The sequence below is a fragment of the Macaca fascicularis genome, chromosome 11, assembly GCF_037993035.2.
Source record: "Macaca fascicularis isolate 582-1 chromosome 11, T2T-MFA8v1.1".
In the NCBI taxonomy this organism is placed as follows: Eukaryota; Metazoa; Chordata; class Mammalia; order Primates; family Cercopithecidae; genus Macaca; species Macaca fascicularis.
The window spans coordinates 58981518-59004452 of record NC_088385.1 but is presented as its reverse complement, the minus strand read 5'-3'; the positions used below and the strand labels follow the sequence as shown (position 1 = coordinate 59004452).

At 56.2% G+C, this 22935-nt stretch overlaps 1 protein-coding gene across 2 annotated transcripts; it reads left to right on the top strand.

The window, feature by feature from the left end:
• Positions 1–405: 405 nt before the first annotated feature.
• On the top strand, positions 406–22861 carry KRT80 (keratin 80). 2 transcript variants are annotated; one of them, XM_045366510.3, is made up of 9 exons: positions 406–816; positions 6828–7036; positions 11453–11513; positions 11808–11903; positions 18660–18824; positions 19254–19379; positions 19984–20204; positions 20688–20743; positions 20879–22861. In XM_045366510.3, exons 1-9 carry the CDS (start codon positions 517–519, stop codon positions 21001–21003), a joined length of 1359 nt encoding a protein of 452 aa, XP_045222445.1. In that variant the 5' UTR covers positions 406–516; the 3' UTR covers positions 21004–22861. The 2 variants fall into 2 exon arrangements, with proteins under 2 accessions (XP_045222445.1, XP_045222446.1); XM_045366511.3 differs by having other exon boundaries at positions 20844–22861.
• Positions 22862–22935: the final 74 nt, after the last annotated feature.

Sequence of the window (22935 nt, the reverse complement as noted above, 5' to 3'; positions counted from 1 at the left end):
AGGATAGCTGCCCTACACTCAGGAGCTCAAGGCCTATGCTTGCCTCATCTTTTCCAGAAGTATGTGAGCCCAGATACGTCAGCCTTCAGGTATGCAGTGAGGTCTGCGGTGAGGCGATCTCTCTTCTCTCCTTCCTCCTTGAATGGCCTTCCTTTTGCCAACTCCCCACCCCCAACCCACCCGGCCAGCCCAGCCTTTGCCCCCTCCCCAGAGCTAGGCCTGCTTTCTTGGGGGCAGGGGGCTATGGACCAGCCCCCTAAGCAGTGCAGATCCCTGTGGGGAGGGAGACCTACATGCTGCTGGGGGAGGGGCAGGAGCACCACATCATCCAACAGGTTGGTCAGGCTGGGAGGCGTCCCGCCCTCCTGCAGCTAATGAGCACTGTGCGACAGGTGTCTGCTCCTCAGTCCCCAGCCTGCCCCAGCTGTGACCAGAGCAACCAGAGCCCGCCACCCGCTGCACTCCCAGGCTCACTCACTCAGCCCCCGGGCCCTCCTGCTTCCGGCCGGGGGCGCCATGGCCTGCCGCTCCTGCGTGGTTGGCTTCAGCAGCCTCAGCAGCTGTGAGGTGACCCCGGTGGGCAGCCCCCGGCCTGGAACCTCCGGATGGGACACCTGCGGGGACCCCGGGCTGGGTTTCAGCTCCCGCAGCCTCACAGGCTGCTTGTCGGCTGGCACCATCTCCAAGGTGACTGTGAACCCCAGCCTGCTGGTGCCCCTGGACCTCAAGTTGGACCCCGCTGTTCAGCAGCAGAAGAACCAGGAGAAGGAGGAGATGAAGGCCCTCAATGACAAATTTGCCTCCCTGATTGGCAAGGTGAGCACAAGTGGGGGGGTCCCAAATATGAAGGGCTGCCAGGCCCGGGCAGGTAGCCAAGCTCTGTGTTTTCCTGAGCATCGATCACTGTGCCCCACCCCTGCACCCAGCCAATGGGGAGATGGCACTGCTAACCCGGCAGCCTAGCTCTGAGCAGAGGCTGGAGGAGGGAAGTCCCTCATCCATCCTGGCATGTGGGGAGAAAGGGACCCCAGGATGGCCTTTGAGGGATGCCTTGATAATATGCTGCATGACCTGGGGTCACCCACCACCCAGACAGGGACTGGGAAGGACCACCTAGTGTGGCCAGGGGTGCCCTCTTGCAGGAATGGCTGATGGAGACGTGCTCTGCGGCCCTACTCTGAGGCAGGTGGACAGGGGAGATGGCCTCCCAGGCTCCACGCTCCTGTTTATCCCTCAAGCCTCTGGTCCCGCAGCATCTCTCTCAGCTGCCCCAGTCAGAAAAGCCAGCAGGATGGACGGGGCGTGTGGGGCTGCTGCCCAGACTGCCGCAAGTGAGGGTGCAGCTCGGGTGTCAGGAGATAGGAATGCAGGGGACAATGCCTCAAGTCAGAACAGGGTAGCCAGCTGGGCCTTCCTGCACCCTGCACCCCGCCTGACTGCAGGGAGTGTGGCCTCAGCATCACAACCACCCTTCCCAGACTCCACTGTCCATGGCCTGCAACAGGTCTGGGGTACTCGTGTCCATCTCTGCTCCCAGGGCAAGGGAGCTCCCAAGGAAGTCCTATCCACTTCCCAAATCTGTTCTTTACTCATCTTCTCCAAGAAACTCCTCCTGACTCTGCACCCTCCTGCACCCTCAAGAATAATCATGACAGTATCAGCTGCTATCGGTTAATTGCTTACAATGTGCCAGGCACTGTGCTGATGCTTTTCACATTTATCTGTATTTCTCTCAACAACCGTATGGGAGAAGACAATTTTATGTCCATTTCACAGATAAGGAAAACTGTACATTTCTGACCCTCCCAGTAAACCAGAGGTCCAGCCTTCAGCCCCTGGCTCCATCCTTGTCTGCTCTTGGCCTCTGATTCTGTGTTCCTCTGCACATTGCTGGTCTCTCCCATGAAGTGGGAGCTCACAGGGAGGGGCAGAGGGAAGAAAGTAACATGCACTGAGCATCTACTTGTGCCTCGCCCTCTGGAGGAACTTTGCAAATGCAATGACATTCAAGCCACACGGCTACCCTGCAGTTGTTGTTATTTTTCCAACCGTGCAGATGAGGAAACTGAGGACCAGCAAGGCTAAGTGCCTTGCCCAAGGTCACACAACCAACAAATGGTAGTCTGGATTTGAACTCAGGTCTGTTGAGACACGAAGTCAGTGGTCTCTGTGGTGGGAATCTTTTCTTTCCCTCTTCCATTCATGTGCCTAGACCAGAGTTTCATCATCCACACCTGGGGTACCCCTGGGTACCCAGAGGGGAAGGACCACTGTCCACTGAGGCAGCACATCCCTTCCCCCAGCCCTAGCTGCACAGAGCCCTGCATTGCTGGGCTGGTTCTCCCTCTAAGAGCAGCCCAGCTGCCCTGGGGAGGCAGGTCCCTACAGAGCCAGCTCCTCACCAAACCCAGTTTAATCCTTTAGAAGGAATGCTTCACTGAGCTATGTAATTTGGCTCAGATGGGTGATTTTTCTCCCTCAAACACCAGCACTGATATCACCCTGTGCCACTGCCATGGGGATGGCGGGATGTAAGCCCAGGGAGGAGGCCCTCGGGGTTGGGGTCCTGTGCCTAGAGACCAGGGCAATGCCCTTGAAGTTCTTTAGCAGAATTGGAGCCTCCCAACCCTTAGCCTTGACCTTGAGATGGGGTGCCCTTCAGGGTGGGACACAGGGAGCTGTGGGTACCGACCCTGTGGGGGCCCTGGTTGCAGGAGCTCTGCCCCAAGGGGTCCCAGCTGACCCTTCAACTCTGTGAAGAAGATCTATTAGCCCCACCCTCCTTGCCTCCTTGTGGAGGCTGTGAGGGCCCAGATGGAAGCAGGCAGCGGTTAAGATGTGAAATCTGGAGCAGCATTGCGGGGTTTAAATCCCCGTCCACCACTGACCAGTTGTGTTATCTCGGGCAGATTATTTAATCTCTCTGTGCCTCAGCACATATTATGTTAATGGGCTCATCAGAATCAAATGGAAGAATTTTTGAAAAGCAGTTAGAACATACCTGGTACATGTTAAGTGCATTATAACTGTTAAATAAAAAATTAAATAAATGGGTCTGGCCCAGGGAGCAGCTAGAACCCAGTTAGCCCCTTCCAGGCAGGAGCATGGAGAGGAGGTGGGGAGAGGCCCCCTGCGGGATAGAGGAGTGAAGGGACTCAGTGGGCAGGGGGTACAACGCAGGGCTGTTGAGCAATGTATGGACTTAGAGGAAGGACTGAGGTGAGATGCCATGATCAGTGGGCAGGGGCTCTGGGCAAAGAGAGGAGAGGGGTGGGGGCCCTCTGAGGAACTGAGAGGAACCAGGGAGCAACGAGGAGGAGCAGAGACTTTCAGGAGGTGGCAGAGGCCCTGGAGCAGTGTGGTTTCTTCAACTTGCTGGCTGCGTTTTCCTGGGCAAGTCATTTACCCTCTCTGTGCCCCCGATTCCTCTGCTCTGTTCTGCTCTGCTCCGCCAGTGGCCCTGAGCTCATCCCAGCGGAATGACTGGCAAGGTCACAGTCATGAGATGAAGGGGGATGAGGAGAAGCAGCAGCAGCAGAAGAGGCCAGGGGAGGCAGGGAGGGAGCAAAGCCGACCTCCAGCAGAGGCTGCTGGCTGGGCTTCTTGCCTTCGCGCACACATGGACAACAGAGGGGATGGAGAGGGAGGCAAGAGGCAGGACTGCCTGAGGTCATCCTGGGGAGGCTGTAGAGAGGGAACCCATGAGCAGTGGTAAAATGCCTGGAGACAGAGGGATGGAGACAATGTCTTCACCCAGGCCTGTGTGACCTCTGGAAGAACTGAAGTCAGCCATCCCCCTGCCTGCATGCAGAAAAGCACAAACCAGCCACTCCTGATGAGGCTGTGAGGCTCCCTGGCCAAAGCCAACGTCTGGCTGAAGGCCGGGGATTCAACGGCCCCCGCTGAGGAACACTACCTGTGTGGCCCAGAGGCACTCCCCTATAAGCTGGGGACCTGCAGCCTCTAAGATGTCCAGCCTGTCTCCCTCCAGGAGCTCCAGTTTAGACTGCTCGGTTTCCCCTACAAAACAGGTCTCTCCCCTAACCTCAGCCCCAACCTGGCCCTACTTTTCAACTGGGCTTCAGTTTCTTCACCTGTAAAATGGAGAGGTCCCTGCTACAGCTGCTACGGTATGATCTAAGGGCAGAGGGCCAGGCAGAGCAGAGAGGAGGAATCAGAGGTGAAGACTCGACAGTCTTCCTGGGTTGGAGCAATTAACCTGGCACCTCTCAGGGCGCCAGGATTATCAGCCCTCCCTAGGTGTTTGTTCTGAGAGGGAGGAGCCTTTCTACAAGGAAGGTCCCAGGTGGGGGATGAGTTTCCATCCCCGCCCACAGAGACAACCAGAGACTCCCCCAAGGGCAGCAGAAAACAGGGGGCTGTCCCTAATCCCCTAAGACACAAATGCCTTCTAGCTGGACTGGCTGGCCAAACACACACCATGTTCCAGCGAGCTAGTGCTGAAGCATAGGGAATTGAGGTTAGACAGTAGGAAGAACTTCCTGGTGTGAAGATTTATCTGCTGCTCATGGGTGGAGGAAGGAGCCTCACATCTCTCCTCTCACTCCACCCTCAGTGTAAACATGGAGCTCCTGCTTGTCAAAACGGAGGCAAGGTGGGGTGAACAGATACCTGCCCCCCCAATGCTCCCTCTCACACACACAAGGCAGGGCAGAAACCCTCTTGACCTCCATCCCTACTGAACCTGTTTGGCTGTGAGTACAGCAGAGAGCAGGATTAAGGTTGGCTTCGAGTAGAATCTACCAGTACAGGTACGCAGGGGAATGGCAGCCCACAAACACCGTCAAAAGCCATCATCCAGTATTCCCGCTGGCATTGTCTGCTGTGAATGTCGAAGGATCGTCAGAGCACTTCGGGGAAAACAAGGACACCCTGAAGAAGCAGAGCAGAGAGAGAGGGGCTGGCCCCACCTGACCCTTCAGGAGCCCACGAAGGTGCAGAGTAGGCAGTGGCTGTCAGATGGGGCTGTCTGGGAAGCTGGACCACCAAGTTGCTTTGAGACCCTGGAGAAGTCACTTGACACCCCTGGCCTCCATTGCCTCCTCTGTAAATGAAGGACCCAGCCCAGCTGATCCAAAAGGCTGCTGGCAGCTTTTTCAGGCTGCGATTCTGGGAGCCTGGGCCAGCAGCACCGCCAGTGGCAGGAGAAGGCCCAGCTACTCACCTGTGACCATAGGGAGCATCACTGGGCTGGTTATCACAACATCCTCATGACAAACCACCCACACTGACGGGAGCCAGGCCCCAGGCAGGCCTCCAACCTCATGGCCTACCCTCATGGCCTATCCCTGGCACCAAGGGAATAGAGGCCCCAAGGGGGAGCAGATGGCTCCCAGTGTGATGGGGAAAGTGGTGGGTCAGGACAAATGGGAAACAGGTAAACTGGGGGCCTTTCAAGATATGAGTCATGGAGGGCTTCCTGCAGGAGGGAGCTGGAAGAACAAATGGGGAGGAGGGGAGGGCCTGGTGATGGGAAGGAGAGTAGAGAGGACAGGCAAGGGTGGGGAGGAGGGAGGCAGGGGGAGCCCCAGGCTGAGCTGGGCTGGACTGGGTTGAAGGAAGGGAGGACCGCGCAGGACCCTGCCAGCAAGAGGCATATGGGAGGCAGAGTTTGAGAGGTGCAGCAGGGCTCAGAGCCCTTCCAGGGTTTCACCGCGAGGCAAAACTGTCCTTAACTGGAGGCAGAAGCCAGCCCACAAAGGGCAGCCGGGATCCCAGGGCCCACAGTGACTCCAGCAACATACAGGAGGCATGTGTCACAGTGGTTAAAAGGTTCTAAACCCAAAGTGCCTGGATTCCAGGCCTGGCTCTGCCACTCGCTAATTTTGTGACCTTGGGCGAGTTCCATCACCTCTGGTTTCCTCATCTGTAAAATGCAGCTTATAATAGTACCCACCCATGGGGGTGTTGCAGGATTTCATGGGTCAAGCGTGTAGAGCAAGGCCTGGCACACAGCAGGGGCCACATGAGCACTCGCTGTTGGTCCCATCCCAAAGCACATCCCCAGGTGTCCCCGCAGTCTCATGGCGAGAGTGGTGGGTCAGGACAAAGGAGGAGCAGCTAAACTGAGGGCCTTGGTGCTGGAGGGAAGAGGGGAGTCTTTCAACATGAGTCACAGAGGACTTCCTGCAGGAGGGAGCTGGAAGAACAAATGGGGAGAGCAGAGGCCTGGTGATGGGAAGGAGAGTAGAGAGGACAGGCGGGGTGGGGAGGAGGCAGGGAGAGCCCCAGGCTGAGCTGGGCTGGACAGCGGTGGAGGGAAGGAGAGGACTGCTCAGGCAGGTGTTATCACTCCTAACTTCTAGCTGGGGAAACTGAGGTTCAGAGAGGCTGCGTCGTTGAGAGGATGAGCGCTTAACCACAGTACTAACCAGGCCCTACCCTGCTGAGTTTCCAAGACAAGATGAGACCACGCTTGTCGTGGTGGGAAGGGGGCAGATGGGCCTCTGACACCCCATGTTCCCTGGGATCCCCCCGCCCCAGCCCCAGGCAGGCACGGAGAGCCTGTCGCATGCTTGGCACTCTCACACCCTCATCCCCCTTCCTCTGCCAGCCCTGCCCTGCCCTCGCCTGGAAACCTTTGCTAATTGGCTCCACCTTGCTCTGATCCTATCCTTATCTTACCATCTTCAGTTTTAACAATCAGTCATTGGAGGTGCATTCTGCTGAGTGAGGGCCCTGGGTGGTGTGCACAGATGAGCTGCCACTTCCCAGGGAGTCCCCCGCGGGCTCTTGCTGGTCAGCCCGGGGCCTCAGCCCCCGACTGGTCCACGCCTGACCCATTCACCGCCCTCCTGCTCTCCCAGGTGCAAGCCCTGGAACAGCGCAACCAGCTGCTGGAGACACGCTGGAGCTTCCTGCAGGGCCAGGACTCAGCCATCTTCGACCTCGGGCATCTCTATGAGGAATACCAGGGCCGGCTGCAGGAGGAGCTGCGCAAAGTGAGCCAGGAGCGGGGGCAGCTGGAGGCCAACCTGCTGCAGGTGCTGGAGAAGGTCGAGGAGTTTCGAATCAGGTACACAGAGCCCCATGGGAGCCATGAGCAAGGCCTGAGGGCTGGGAACAAGCTGTCCTAAGACGGGAGGCACTTAAGCCAGAGAAAGAGGGAAGATGTTCTGGAACATTTCTTTACCTGAGATGTTTATTGAGGGACTGGTATGTGCCAGGCAGTATTCTAAATACTGAGGATATGGCTGTGAACCTACAGCCGCCCCCTCCCTAATAGCGACCCTTACAACAAAGTGAATCTTGTGCTGGCTCCCAGCGAACCCCTGCGCCTGCCGGCCCTTGGGCATCATCATAACCCACACCCCTGCCTCGAGCAGCCACCCCCTTGCACCTGTGGACACACTTGCTCTTGCCCACACATCGCTCTGGCAATGGGAAATTACGTCACTAACTAGAACAGATGGGTTTCTGCTTTAGATGTGGCTTTAGATTTTGATCTGGATTGGGTCGGAGAGGAGAGGAAAGCCACGGGGAAGCAGGCAGGGCATGGAAAGAGTGGGTTTTATTTGAGTAGAGAAGCAATGCACGCAGGACATCAAGGTAGACTTGGAATCAGACAGAAAAGGAAAACAGCCCCAGTATGCAAGGTGCCTTTACAACTGAGGGGGGCAGGCAGACAGACAGACAGACAGCTGCTGGGCAGTATATTCGAGCATTTATGGGCCCCCGCTTGGGCATTAGACCAGGATGAGGTTTAATCTTCACCCTCACCCGTCACTAGCTTTGTGACCTCCAGTAAGTGGCTTAATATCTGAACCTCAGTTTCTTCCTGTGTGAAGCGGGAATGATTATGGTCGATGCCAACCTAAGGTAGGTATCTAACCTAAGGAGGAAGTTGAGAGTGTGGCACGGTGACTGGCAGTTATAAATGGCAGCTTTTCTATCCTTAGAACGCTGAAGTTCTCAGCACACAGCAGGTCTTTGACACAGGTTTGCTGAACTGAATGGGCCAGTCTAAAGGGGAAGGCTGGTCACTTGGGCTGCTTAGAAGAGAGGTGACCCTCTCTGGTCAGGTAGTGGGCAGGGCTTCAGCAACACAGAGCCTGAGGCAGAGGAGAGCGGCTGTGCCCCTGCGCCCACCTCCTGGGTCTGGTCTACTTGCAAGGAGACCTCCAGCCAGGGTGAGGCGAGGACAGGGCAGGCTGAACCCCGGCCTCCCCTCCTGCAGTGCTGCCGCCCAGCCCCAAACCCTGCCAATCTGAGGTGAGACCTGCAACCTCCAGAGCAGCTGACCAGGCAGGCTGGAGGGTGGAGAGCACCTGTCCCGTCCGGGAGTCCAGAGACCTGAGCTGTCTGGACTCCAGAGGCTGAGTTTACCCAACACCTCTCCCCAGCCCTGCCCTCCCAGGCCTAGGGAAACACACAGGGCAGCTGACCACCCGCCCCAAGAGGCCCAGCTTCCCAGCACCTGGCCATGACCGGGCAGTCAGGGCAGTTCACTAGAATCTGTGACCCACTTCCCTGATCCCTAGTAGATCTTCGGCCCTCAAAGGATCAGAGAATGCCAGAGCTAGAGGAAGTCCTGGATCCTCCTTTTATAGGGAAGGAAACAGACCCAGAGAGGGCAGGGCTTGTCCTCAGTTACACAGCCTTGCATGCTAAGTCCCATCCCTAACCCCAGCCAGCCACTGGGTAAGGCTGCTCCCACGAGCTCCGCCAGATCACGTCCATGGAAGCACTTTGTAACTGGAAGTCCTATACACACACTACCTGTTGTTTTAATCTGGCTCAGCCCCCTCATTTGGCTGCCGCCTGATTTCTATCTGCCTGCTACCTGACTGTACTGCTTAGGCTGAGCCTCTCTTCCTCTCTCTGCGTAGGGAACCCACCCGAGTTGGGAAGGAGAGACTGGGCAAACAGCCTAGCTGGAGGGCTTCTCGGTCTTCAGGCCACAGCCAAAGGAGCTAAAGCCTGGCTGTGCAGAGCCTAGGGCCCCCAGGAGATGCCAGGCCAAGCCCCAGTAGGGAAGGGCTGTACCCTGTCTCTACAGAGCCGATGAGATCAGCCTCACTCCCAGAAATAAACAAGTTGGGGGTGGGGGGGTGCGGTGCAGGTGTGACAAGCTAAAAAAGTCCTGAGAACGGGTTTGGGAATTGGTGGCTGACAGACTGGCAGAGGATTGGGAGTGGAATAGCGGACCTAAGCCTCTATGGGGATGGAGACTTCCAAAGGCTTTGAAGTAGCAGAAACCCCAAGGATCAGCAGTCTACCCCTCCTGTTTCCTAAGGACAAAGCAGAGGCCCAGCAAGGGGAAGCAACTTGCCCAAGGCCACACAGCAAGTGACTCAGAGATGCCACATACAGCTGTGCAAACTGTGCACTGCACAAGAGTACATGATTCAGGCGGTGGATAGGGGTTGAGATCCAGCCAAGCATCAGACCATGCAGGCTGGTACAAGGTCAAACAGCCCATGAGGAAGGGGGCTTTTTTCTAATTGGCACAAAGCCTGGAGATGAAACAGTGTTGGCCTTAAGGGGACTGGCTCCAGACTGGAACCCATCATCCAGCCTCAGCCCAATGTTCCCCACTGTCCTCTCCCCTGGGGCTCAGGGCTTGCTCCCACCCCACCCACAAAGCACACCTAGAGGTCCACGGTCAAGGCAGACCTGGCCTAGCCAGGATACTGTGAGGACGGCCCCTCCAGTCCCCTTACTCCTGGTGTCCTTCTCTGCCAGGGGAGGTTTCCCAGGGCAGCTGCCAGGCCACTTGTCTCCCTCAACTCACCCTGCTTATGTTCCCGCAGGCAGGGTGAGTGGCAGACAGCCGCCTGTGCTCTGCCGCGAGGCTTCCTGAGGCCGAAGCAGAGGGGCTGAGCCCCAGCAGGTGCTGCCCCCGCTGCAAGCACTCTGTGAATTGCCCCACTTAATTGTCACAGCATCACGTGATCATGGCTGAGGCACACAGGAACGCACCCCAGGACACAGCTGGTTAGCAAGGAAGCTAGGATTTCAGCCCAAGTAGCCTGGCTCTAGTCCCCTTGCTTCATCAACACACTCCAGGAGCCCCCAGCCCTCTCTTGAGCCTCCATTTCCTCATCTGTAAAATGAAACTAATGGGACTTCCCTAACTGGGTGCTTTGAAGGCCACAGGAGATAGTGCAGGTGAAGCACTCAGCACTTGTCATTCCCCACTTAAGTCCCATTTAGTTCTCTCTGGGAATGCCTAGACAGCAAAACATTCTCCCCAGCCTGCTCCTCTGCCCCGCCCCCAGGACCTATACCATCAGAGCCCCAAACAGACTCTTAGCAGCCAAGGCAGTGGCCAGGGAGGGTGTGGGCCCCTGGCACACTGAGACCAGAAACCCATGTGTCCTGCCGTTGGGTCCACACCCCTCAGCTCCTCGGGTGGGCTGGTGGGAAAGAAGGCATGAGGGGCGCCAGATACAGCCAGCTCAATGGGTGATGAGTGATGTGGCCCTGCTGGGAGGCCAGGGCCTGAGGTAGGCAGGCGGCTGTAATTAGAGCTGCCTGTGATTCAGGCATTCCCCGAATAGGAGAGAAAAAAACAGAAGCTGCTGAATCCCCACGACCACTGGGGCCAGCAAGAAGTCTGGAGCCAGCAGACACCCACCCCGGGGACTAAGACAAATGTCTTGACTGGAGGAAGAGGGTCGGGCCAGGGATCTGGGGGTCCCGTCCTCCCCATCCAGTGATGTCCTTGTTCCAAACACAAGGTGGGAGTGAGTAAGGAGAAGTCCAAACTGAGAAGAGCATTATTGTGCTTTGTTGAGTATGGCCTGTAGCCTGTAGCTGGCTGTCACTGCGTCAGGAGTGGGTTTTGTCAGCCCCGTGTACACGTGGGCACACGCATACCCCTTAGAGGCAGGAAGCCAAGGGAGGAGGGGTGACGCAACTTGCCCAAAAACACACTGGGGGTCCAGCTGACAGCAAAGTTCACACTCTTCCCATCCTCCCTTTGGAGGGAACACAATGGGTTAGTGTCCTACCAGCTCACAAAGCAGAGGGGAGGTGGCTGGGGCTGCAGGGAAGGCATGGAGGTGGGAGAGGTGAGGGGTGAGCAGGATGCTCCCAGCGGACTTGATTGAACCTGACATTGTCAGGGAAGGAGGTCAGGTAAAGATGAGGGGACAAAGTGCCAGGGTGAGGGGCTGCACAATCAGGGAGGCATCCTGGAGGGGGTTGGGTGAGGAGCAGAGCCAGGAAAGGGCAGAAGCCGCTGGGAGAGGACGGGGTCATCAGGAGGGAGTGAGGAACTGGAAACCAATGCCAGGAGGTTGCGGGGGGAGAGACAGAGAGAGGACTTGTCATAGAAGACACAAGAGGGAGAAAGATGGGCTGCTTTTTTCTAACTGGCAAAGAGACCCCAAGTGGCATAGCAGAGGCCCCGAGCCCCAACCAAGGGGAGTTCACCAGGCCCAAGCCCCTACCACGTCCAGCTGAGCAACACCTCTCTCCCTCCCAGGTATGAGGATGAGATCTCCAAGCGCACAGACATGGAGTTCACCTTTGTCCAGCTGAAGAAGGTAGCCTGCCCAGCCTGCCCCAGGGGCTCCTTCCCATGGGCCCTGGGCCTTCTTTCCCTCCAGATATCCTATTCTCCTTTATGCCCAATCAAAGCCCTCAGAGTCTTAAGTCCCAGGACCAACAGACAGACAGGGAGATACCCCCATCCCCATCCAGCTCTTTTTTCGAGGCTCTGAGCCAGATCTCCTCTGGAATCACCCCCACTCTCACCCATGAGGCAGTCCCCCCAGCCCACTCCTGCCCGGGGACCCTCCATTCCCTCTCCCACCACTCACCACTGCTCCCAACCCCAGGACCTGGATGCAGAGTGTCTTCGTCGGACTGAACTGGAAACCAAGTTAAAAAGCCTGCAGAGCTTCGTGGAGCTGATGAAAACCATCTATGAGCAGGTGAGTGAGATGGGGCCAGTGTCCCGCCAAGCCCAGAGCTGGCTGGTCCATGGGTAAAGGACTCAGGGGAAGCACAGCCGTTCGGTGGGGCATGGAGACATGGAGACTCCAACAGTCACTTACGATTTCCAGGCCCAGCATAATAATTTCCTAAACCCCTTCCTGTGATTATGTCAATAACCCTGCCTGACCCCTGGCCATTCATCTCATGGAACATGGGCCGGTTCCATGAGATGAATACAGAAGAACTGTATCTTTGTGTGCTAGAGTACTGAGGGCATGCGGGAGACCAGGTGCCTCAGACAAGGGTCAGGAGGCTGGCCTCAGGAGCATGGAACCCAGGGGCCTGGAATGAGTATTCTGATTGAACTGATCTCTCTAATTCCTGCAGCCTAAACCACAGCACTCACAGTGCTAGTTCTGATAGGCCTGCCTTTCCCTCTTCCCCATTTTTGGCTAATGACCTAGTAAATGGAGACAATGGAAACATTTGCATTTGTTTCCTAAGTCCTCAGTGGGGCCTAGTGTACAAGGGCCCAGAACAGCGTAGTATGTGTCAGCACAGCCATCAGATGGGCACGGCCACTGGCTTCGGGACACCGCTCCTCCATGCCAACTGCTGACTCCCAGGCGCCCTTCAGGATAGGAGTCCTCCTCTCCATACCGCTTCTTTCAGGGATGGGGAGGTTCAGGGGTGACACTCCTGGGCTAAAGTTCCTTCCACAGAGGTCTTCGGTTCAGCTAGGAGCAGGCAGCACCACTGTTGGGGATAACAGGGCTTGGCCACCTAAGTGCTGCACACTGCTGGTACCAGGCTATGGCAGTGCAGCTAAGGTCAAGGCCGAGATCAAAGTCACCACCACAACTTACAGATTCTGCTACAATGGCCCTGTGATCTGCTGACCACAGCTTCATGGCTGCATCCTGTGGAAAGGAAGACCGGGCCTCGTGGCCCTGTCATGGGCCACACGCCTTTCCAGCAGTCCCAGCCTCCAGCTGGGGCCTCCGTGGAACTGAGTCTTGTTTGTGGCCACGAGATGTAGCATAGCAGAGAGAACAGCAAACCCTTTGGAGCAGCAGGAAGGCAGCCGTCCCAGGCAGTCTGCTCTCCCCACAGCCCTGAAAAGCTTCCTGGCCCTAGCAAATCCCCCCACAGCCAGGCCAAGTGCTGTGGGGCTGACCAGGGCACCATGCCCACTAGCTGGGTGGGAACTGGGCTAGGGGCCCCTCTGCCCAGACTCACTGTGGGCTTGTGCAGCCCGGGCAGGCATCAGCAGGGCCATCTCGCATCTCCACTGGGCTGGATCTCTGCCATCCTTGGGCCTCCACCCACTCGTACTGCCTCTGAGAGGCTGAGCCCATGGGTGGGTGCAGATTCTGCCGAGCCTAGGTGGAGTGCAGATTCTGAAACCTGAGCCCAGCGTTTCTCCACCTGCTCACTGATGTCTCGGCAAGCTCAGAGCTCAAGCTGTAAGCCAGGATGCAGGCCCTGCAGCTGTAGAGAAATAACTGGAAGAAAGCTGGGCATAACCAGTGATATTCCTGAGCGTTGCCCAGTCGTACCCCACAAGACTTCTTGGCCCCCACCCCAGTAGCCAGGCCTGTGGGTTCCCTTTGCATTTTGCAGTCCTTGGGCCCGAATCCCAACTTGGCCTTTTTTTTTACTATTTCTGTGACTTTAGGCAAGTCATTTCTCCTCTCTGTACCTTAGTGTCCTTATCCGTAGCATGGAGAGAGTAACAGCACCAGCCTCATAGGGCTGTGAGGAGGACTCAGCCCAGTCATTCATTTAACAAATGTTTATTGCATGCCTACTAAGTGCCAGGCACTGATGCCACAGCCTGGGCAAGCTCCCTTCTCTCAAGGAGGGCATGACTTAGCTGAGAGAAGTCATAAGCAAGTCAGCAAATATCTGGACAAGATGGCTTTGCAGGGTGACAGATTCTGGGATGCAAAGACACCGGGTGCTGCACTGGAGCTGGAGGGAGTGGAGAGCCTCAGAGCCCATGGGCAGGGCCTCTCAGAGGCGGTACCCTCCCCAAGAGTGGCAGAGATCCAGCCCGGTGCAGACTGGAGATGGCACAGAATTGCTATGCAAAGCCCCTAAGGCAGGAGGGAGCCTGGCGATTAAAGGAAAAGAAAGAAGCCTTTGGTCAGAGCACAGGGCAGGGTGGGAGCCTCGGGTCAGAGAGCGCCTCACAGGCTTGGCTCACGACTCGGACCTCATTCTGAGTGTGACAGGCAGCCTCCAGTGGGCACTGGGGCGGGGTGGCACACAGCGGGTTTCAGGTGTGGTTGTGCTATCCTGAGCCTGCCACGGAGAAGGGCCTGCGGTGAAGGCAGTAGGGGCCAGGGCACAACAGCAGTTATTATTACTTTTGGGAGCAAAAAGATGGGGTTGAAATTGGAGGTTTGCCTTTCTCTCCATACACTGCTGCAGGCTAAGAGGGCAATGCTGACTCTTTGCCAAAAATATTCCCCACACCAGAGGGTGTCTAAGTCAGTGTTGTCTGATAGAAATGTGAACTGCATATGTAATTTTAAGTTTTCTAGTTGCCACATTTTAAAATAACAGAAAAAATAATTTTAATAATATATTTTATTTAGCCCAATATATCCAAAATATAATTATTTTCAACATCTACCTCATTGGACAGAGCAGCTCTGAGCAAAGACTGTGCCAGCCATGTCTGCCTCAGGTGGAAGAATACGAGTGGCCCAGGAGGCCCCGATACTCTAGTTTCAGCTTTGGAGCAGACACCAGATCAGAAATATAGGCCCACACCTGTGTCCCAGAAAACAGCCCTCTCCTCTCTCCAAAACACATGTATGTGCGCACATACACGTGCACACACACACACACGGCCAGGATACATTCTGAAAAGCCCTTCCCAGCCAACTGAGCAGGGGCTCATGGCCATGATCTGCTCAGACCGCATCTGCTGCAAACCCTCCGCCTCTCTCCTCGGGGGCACAGGCTGGAAGGGTCCCCCGCAGTTTCTGAGACACAGTACAGCTCCCAAGTGTGTTTGGGCCTGGCTGCATCCAGTTGGAATGCCACCTACCCCACCCCTACACTCTGGCTCCAGGGAGATTAGCTGTGGAATCTGCTGACAACCCCCTGCAGCCAGGCACACCTCAAGGGAGGCCCATCCCTGCAGAGAGAAGCCAGTGCTGCCTAAACTTCTGCATGGAGGCTGCCCCAAGACTAGGCTGCTCTGCCTCTGGACACTTCGTCCCAGCTTTATCACTATTACCAATTACCATAATAGAGAATCTTTAACTACTGTTTAGTGAGCACCTAATATATTCCAGACACTGTGCTAAGTACTTTCCAGTCTTAATCTCAGTTAACCCTCACGACGACTCTATGAAGTAGGGATAATAATTAAGACAGCACAGATTTTGAACAGCTGGGATTTGAATCCTGGCTCAGTAACTGTGGGAACTGGAGCAGGCTATTTTATCTCTATATGCCTCAATTTCCCCATCTATAAAATGGGGACAATAATAACATCTACCTCACTGGGCTGTTGTGAGGATTTTTTTTGTTAGCATATCCTAAAATACTTAGAACAGTAACTGACACATGGTACGCATTCAATAAACATTAGCTGTTTTCAGCTCTATAATTAGATCCATTTTACAAATGAGAAAACCAAGGCTTAGACACATTTAAAAACTTGACCAGGGTTACTCAACTAATAAGAAGGGATTGGCCGGGCACAGTGGCTCACGCCTGTAATCCCAACACTTTGGGAGGCCGAGGCAGGTGGATCACCTGAGGTCAGGAGTTCAAGACCAGCCTGACCAACATGGTAAAACCCCGTCTCTACTAAAAATACAAAATTAGCTGGGCATGGTGGTGCATGCCTATAATCCCAGCTACTTGGGAGGCTAAGGCAGGAGAATTGCTTTAACCCAAGAGGCGGAGGTTGCAGTGAGCCAAGATTGCACCATTGCACTGCAGCCTGGGCAACAAGAGTGAAACTCCGTCTCAAAAAAAAAAAAAAAAAAAAAAAAAAAAAAAAAAAAAAAAGAAGTGATGGTATTCAGTGTCCAGAGCCATTAGCGCTACATTTTACTCTCCAACACTGTTACTCCATAAGAGTCACGATCTACCCTGACGTGGGGAACACAGTGAGGGTGCTCACACGCACAGCAGCCTCCTAAGGGAAGCCCTGAACTGGACTTTGGCTTCATTCTTAACCATTTGGAGGCTCACGTGCTCTCCAGGGGGCCCATCCCATGGGGCACCTCCACACCACACAGCCAGCATTGTCATACTCTCTGCAGCCCGGCAGGGGCCTGCATGTCTGAACAGGTCTGTGGATGTTCTGAATGCTCCATTTCCTGCTTTTGTTTACCAAGCTCCTGCTTAGCCTGCCTCATTCCAGAAAATGTCTGGCCAGTCTTTTCACCCTGACTGGGAAGTCCTACTATAGTGCGTCCTCACAGTGCGCTGGCCTTTCCTGGGGCCATAACGAATGCCAAGTTAGGCCCTCGTGTAGAAGCACACTGGAGGGCTCTATCTAGGTCCCCACCCCCACTGATGCCCACAATGTGTCAACCAAAACAGCCTCAAAGCTGCAACTCTGAAACTGTCCCCAGCCAAGCCCCAGCCAGGGTGCTGGTGCCACATGGGAAATGTCGGCTAGTGACTGGGGCAGGAGAGGTGGGGCTATGGTAACAATTGATCTTACTCTGGCACGGGTTGAGCCTGCTTTTCCCAGAGATTTATATTTTCATCTGAAGATCAACCAAAACCCCCAGCAGGAGACACGCAAGGGCAGCTGGCCACTGAGTTCAGGGTCCTGCCAGCTCCAGGGCAGAGATAGGCTGTCCCCAAGAGGGGCTTCCGAATGCCTGCCACTTCCACACCATCCTTGTCACCACGAGGTGCTGGTGGGCAGAGTCAGTTCCCAGACAGGCCTTTGTGGCTGCCCACACAGCCCTAGCTGGCCCCTCATCCCTGTTGTCTACAGTTCAGAAGTCCAGCCTCTGCCTGAGACAGAAACCAAAGGCCTCAGCACAAACTCTCTGAGCAGAAAGAGGGACAGAGGATCAGGAGGGAGCCCAGAGTTAAGAACCAGGATCAGAACACAGTCAGGAGCTAAAAAGCTGAGCCTGGATCCCAGCAGGCATCTAGGTGCACCAGCCAGTTTTCAGGAAATATTGGGGCTAGAAGAGCACATTGAACATTGGCACAGGGTACAACAATCAAACCCAGCTGTGGGGACTCCGCAAGGCAGACAGCCAGTGTGTTCAATAAGAACAATGGCAAAGAACAAAAAAGAGAGAAATGGAGATTACAAGAGACCTAGAGACATATGGACCAACTGCAGTGTACAGGCCTTGTTTGGATCTTGATTCAAACAAACACGTTTAAAAAATTATGAGGCGGTGAGCAAAATGGGAACGCTGACTGAAATTTGATGATTGAAATAGGGGTCGGGGTGGACTGTAAATGCCAGAAGGAGCACGATGTGTCTGCGCCCAACACCCACCTCCTGCCTGGCCCCCTCCCCGCCATCAATTCACTCGGCACAATGCTCGGTTGACTCCCCTTGCTCCTCCTTCCCACAGGGAGGCCCTACCCTTTTCAGCATCTCCAGGGTAAGCAACCCAGGGCCCTTTGCAGCCTCTAGAGATCCCTGGTCCCACCTGCCTCCCTACACACCCCTGAGCATTCTGGCTAGAAAGCTGCAAGGCTGTGGCCAGGAGAGAAAGCTGGTCTGGGGCCAGAAAGACAATGAAGAAGGTGTCAGCCCCTTGTCTCCATACGCTAAAGGAGCGTCACAGCAGCAACAGCAGCAGTTGCTCTGGGGTCCACCCTGCCACTCACCGCTGTCTCCACAACATCTTTGTGCCTCAGTTTCCTCCTCTGGGGCCGCAGCGGTGCCAGCCTGGTGAGGACGTGTGGAAAGCGCTCAGCACACAGTCCAGCCTGTAGGGAATTCCTCGGGGAATGGTGGGTTTTACCATTTCCAGAAGTCTCCAGGGATAGGGAGGAGATGGTGAAAATATTGTGGTCGTCCAGGCAATGTCCCTTGGCTAGAGAGGGAGCGGGCAGTGAGTCTCCAGGGCGACCCTGAAGTCAGCACCGGAGGCTGCGCCCAGGCCCCTCACAGGCTGTTGGCTTTCAGTGGGGCCGGGAAAGGGGAGTACAGGTTTGTCAGCCTCCAGCCCTCCCCAACCCTGGTCACTCACTTGCTTCCCTCCCAACATTTACCAAATGAACTGAGGCACTCCTTTCCCAGACACAGGGACTCAGAGATGAACACGGCTCTGCCAGGCTCACAGGGAGCTCCTTGCCCAGTGGGAGAGGCAGAGCTGCACCCCACAGCACAGGAATAATGGAACAGTGAACAGAGGGGCCCAACTCACAGCCCCAGAGCCTGACTTCTCAGGCCCTTTCCCATCAGCCAGGAGGAGGCTATCCCTCCTGGGGAGAGGGCAGCAGGGCGGGCAGTGGGGAAGCTTGCGGGGTAGCTTTTAGAACCTACAGTCCCAGCCTGCCCTCCACTCAGAGAGGAGGACCGTGGGTGGGTGAGCAGTGGGCAGTGAGCTGCCTTCTGAGAGTCCTGGCTGGGGAGACATAGCAGGGAGGCATTCGGTCTTCCATCATCTCTCCAGAGGGACAGGAAGGGAGCAGCTCCACTCCCTGCTCACCCCGGGGCCAAAGGGACTGTGTGGGACTGAGGGTCCTTGTGCCCTCCCCACCAGCCCTGAGCCCCCACACCTGTGCCCGGCCAGGAGCTGAAGGATCTGGCAGCACAGGTGAAGGATGTGTCGGTGACCGTTGGCATGGACAGCCGCTGCCACATCGACCTGAGCGGCATCGTGGAGGAGGTGAAGGCCCAGTATGACGCCGTCGCGGCTCGCAGCCTGGAGGAGGCCGAGGCATACTCTCGGAGCCAGGTGGGGCTGACCATGCAGGGCAGGAGAAGCAGCCTGGACAGCTCTCCGGGTGGCAGGAAGGGCTGGACTGGTGATGGCTGAGGTTGCCTGCAGCTCTCTGTCCTGAGAGTCTATGAGAGAGGAATGGAGAAGCACAGGGGCGGGCGGGCGGGGGGAGACCACAGAAGCTGGTCTGTGCCCTCCAGGAGTTCGAGGTGGTGCTGTTATCAGCAATGCCAGGCCAGATGTGGGCATGGGGCTCAGCTAGGGCAGCCAGGAGGAGGCCACCTAGAAAGTGAGGTGGTAGGGGAAGCAGAGGGAGCCTGGCGTGGCGTGGTGGGCTGCAGAGTTGGAGATGGGACTGGGGGGTGCAAGAAAAAGCAGAGGCAGGTAACGGGTGCTGGGAATGGCACTGAGCTGCCCCTCACTGAGACCTCCACGTACCTCCAGCTGGAGGAGCAGGTCGCCCGCTCGGCCGAGTATGGGAGCAGCCTCCAGAGCAGCCGCAGCGAGATCGCGGACCTCAATGTACGCATCCAGAAGCTGCGGTCCCAGATCCTCTCTGTCAAGAGCCATGTGAGTATCTGGGGGACGTGCCTAGGGGTGGGGAGGAGAGCAGGGAGACACAGTCCTGTGTGCTGAATGACCCTGGGTGAGTCGCTTAGCGCCTCTGTGCCTCAGTTTCCTAATCTGTCAAATGGGTTAATAGTACAGCCTCCTAAAGTAATTATGAGGATCGTGTGAGCTCCGCATACAAAAATACTCTATAAACTGATCAAGGCTGCTGGAACGTTAGAAACCCCCACACCACGCACACCCAGAGCCCACTGCCTCCCTCCTAGGAGCCCCCCACCAACTACACAGAGAGGAGGGAGTAGAGGCCTAAGTCCCAGCTTCCAGTCAGGACAAACCTTCAGGGCAGGTGCTGCCCCATAAGGACAGCCAGAACAGGCTCCTTTAGTGCCTTGTGGTGCTCTCTGCTGGCCTTGGGAAGGTGCCTCTTCGGGTCGAACTAAACTCCCTCTTGCTGCATGGCAACCAGTTACCACACCCAGAAATGCCATTGCTCAGCCCTCCCTCCCCACACCCAACCCCACCAAGGACAGAGATGACTCCTGGCCGTGGCCTGCTCCTCCTTCCCCTGCTCACAGGCCCTTTCCCTCTGTCCTCCTGGCTGCAGTGCCTGAAACTGGAGGAGAACATCAAGGCAGCTGAGGAGCAGGGTGAGCTGGCCTTCCAGGACGCCAAGACCAAGCTGGCCCAGCTGGAGGCCGCCCTGCAGCAGGCCAAGCAGGACATGGCGCGGCAGCTGCGCAAGTACCAGGAGCTGATGAATGTCAAGCTGGCCCTGGACATTGAGATCGCCACCTACAGGAAGCTGGTGGAGGGCGAGGAGGGCAGGTGAGAGCCAGGGCTGGTGAGGAAGGGCTGGAGGGGAAGGAGGGCTGGAGGCCCAGGCCTACACAAAGTCACTTCTCCTTTCCAACATGATACAGTGAGCCTGGCAGGCCTGGGTTTAAGTCCTGGCTCAGTCACTTACAAACTGGGACCTTGGCCCAGTTCATTTCATCCTGTTTTCCCATCTGGAAAGTGGGCTGATCATAAACATGGTTCACCTGTGGCAGGGATGATTTATGTGATTATGCAGGCAAATGCCTGTCAAAACTCAGTGCTCAGTGCTATTAGCCATTTATGCCATGGAGAGGGGCCAGAAGTCCACAGAGAACAAGCTGGCTAGCCAGGGCCACACAGCAGAACAACCCCAGGGCTGGGAGTGACCACCAAGAACTACCCTCCACTTGCCAGCCCCCAGGGCAGTCTAAGCCACAGGCTCCCTTCACATCCCATCATATCCCTCTCCCACCCCCCACCCCTCACCCCCAGGATGGACTTGCCCTCAGCCACTGTGGTCAGCGCTGTGCAGTCCAGGTGCAAAACCGGTGAGTCCTCTTGCCCTGAGAACCCATGGTGGGGCGGGGGTGAGGGTGTAGGGGATCATGATCCTAAAGGCATCATTTTAAGTGGCTCCCAAACCTCCAGCCCCTTCCCTCCCCTACCCCTTATGTTCCCTGTAGCTGCCTCCAGGTCAGGCCTCTCCAAGGCCCCCTCCCGAAAGAAGAAGGGCAGCAAAGGCCCCGTGATCCAAATCACCGAAATGTCAGAGAAGTACTTCTCACAGGAGTCGGAGGTCTCAGAGTGAGGCGACGGGACCCCAGGACCCCCAGGGCACTCCACTGCAGCAGAAGGGACTTAAGCTAGACTCAAGAAAGCAGCCTGGAGCCTCTAGGTTGGGAGGAGAGGCAAAATCTGATACTGAACTGAGAGGGGGGGTTCAAAACTGACTGCTGTTTTGTGGGCTGCCAGGGTGGGAGAGGAGCATCAGCAGCTGCTCAGAGCCACTCCGCTCCGTATCAGTATCTCACAGTCCCGTCCTTCCAACCTTCTGGCCAGAGGTTTTCCTGATGGGTGAGCTGGAATTAGGGCTCAGTTTTGTCTCCACCTCCTTGTTCCTCCGAGGCCCCTCCTCCAGCACTGGGCTCTGCCAAGGCCCTTCTGACTCTTGCCCAGTCCTTGACCTTGACTCCTATCTCAAGCCTTGCCTTGCCTCTGCCTTGGAACTGAGACTGGGACCGGCTCATCCACCTATGGGCGGGAGCCGAGGAGGACGGTGTGGGCCCTGTCCTGTATCTGGAGTTCCTGGGAAGCCTGGCTGCTCAAGACCCTCTTGGCTTTCCCATGCTCCTTGGGCTCCCCAGAGACCCGACAGTATTATGGAGTGAAGGGAGGAGGGGCCCTGGGTGTTGGGGACCTAAGCCTAGGCCCCAGAGATCAGCCCGAACACCTGCACCCCTCCCTCCTCCTATGGGTCCCTCCCAGTAGGCCACAGTCAGAACTGGACAGGCTGCCCCCAACCAGCTCCTAGCACCTTCTCCGGAAGCTATTCTTGCCATAATCAGCTCCCTGGGAGTGGAAGCCAGATGGCAGCTTGAGATTAGGCAGGAGCATTAGATCTTCCTTTCACCTCCCTGCCATACTGGCGTCCTACCAGTCTGGGATCTGAGCTCTCTGCCCCCAGCCCAGGTTGTTCCCAGCCTAAACACCTGGTTTTGGTGTACCTAGCCCTGAAGACCCCTGGTCCCACCCCTGCCATGAAGCCCCAGGTCTACTTCCCAGGAATCTCACTTCTCAGGGCCTCTGTTCTCCTCTCCATTGGGTCAAATAGCCTTGCCCTCCCCTCCTCGGCATTCATGGAGGAGCCCAGGAACTCCCCACACCTATGGAGTTAGAGCTCCTCCTTTCTTCTCACCCTGTCCCCCTCCTCCCTCCATGCCCATTCCCCCTGCCTCTGGCCGGCCAGCAAGAAGGCACAGTCCAGGCAAGTCTGGGAGCTTCCAAGCCCTTGAGGTCCAGCTGTGGGGCCCGAATGACAGCCTTACAAAGGCTCTACCAGAGAGGAAAATTCCACACTCCACCAGAAAACGGGGGTGCTGGCAGGCATACTCCTGTCTCCCCCTCTTGGCTCTCAATGCTGAGGCTTGCAGAGGCATCCCAGTGGCACCAGCCTCCCACTGCACAGCTTCCTTCCCTCCTTCTCTCTCATCTCCCCTCCCTGCCCCTCGCCTCACCTCCTCTTCTAAACTGCATTAGATTCATTCATCTCATTTTCCAGGACATGCTGGCCAGAGGTCGGGGCCCCCAGGCCTGTGGGGAGCACTGGAGGGTTACTGACTCTCCGGCCATGGGAACTCAGATATTCTCATCCCCGAAGTCCCAAAAGAGGGTGCTGATTGGTGCTTTCCCTCAGGCTCTTCATTGGTTTCCAAGGGAGCAAATCCTCAGTGGGGATACAAGATATATAAAGTATATATTATTTTTTCATAACTTATGTGGCTTTTAACTTATTGCTTCCCTTCCTGTTTCTGCATGATCAGTCTGTATGTACTATCTGGATAGATAGCACACGCTCCAGCCACCTCACCTGATTGGCTATCTTGGGGCCATGTCCCCTTCTCGCTGCCACAGGATGAATAAAGTGTTGAGATTTGTCTATGGAGAAAGCTGTATGTCTGTTTTTTATCTCCCCTCTCAGGACCGGTCAGCCACTGGTCAATCAGGCTGACCATGGAACACT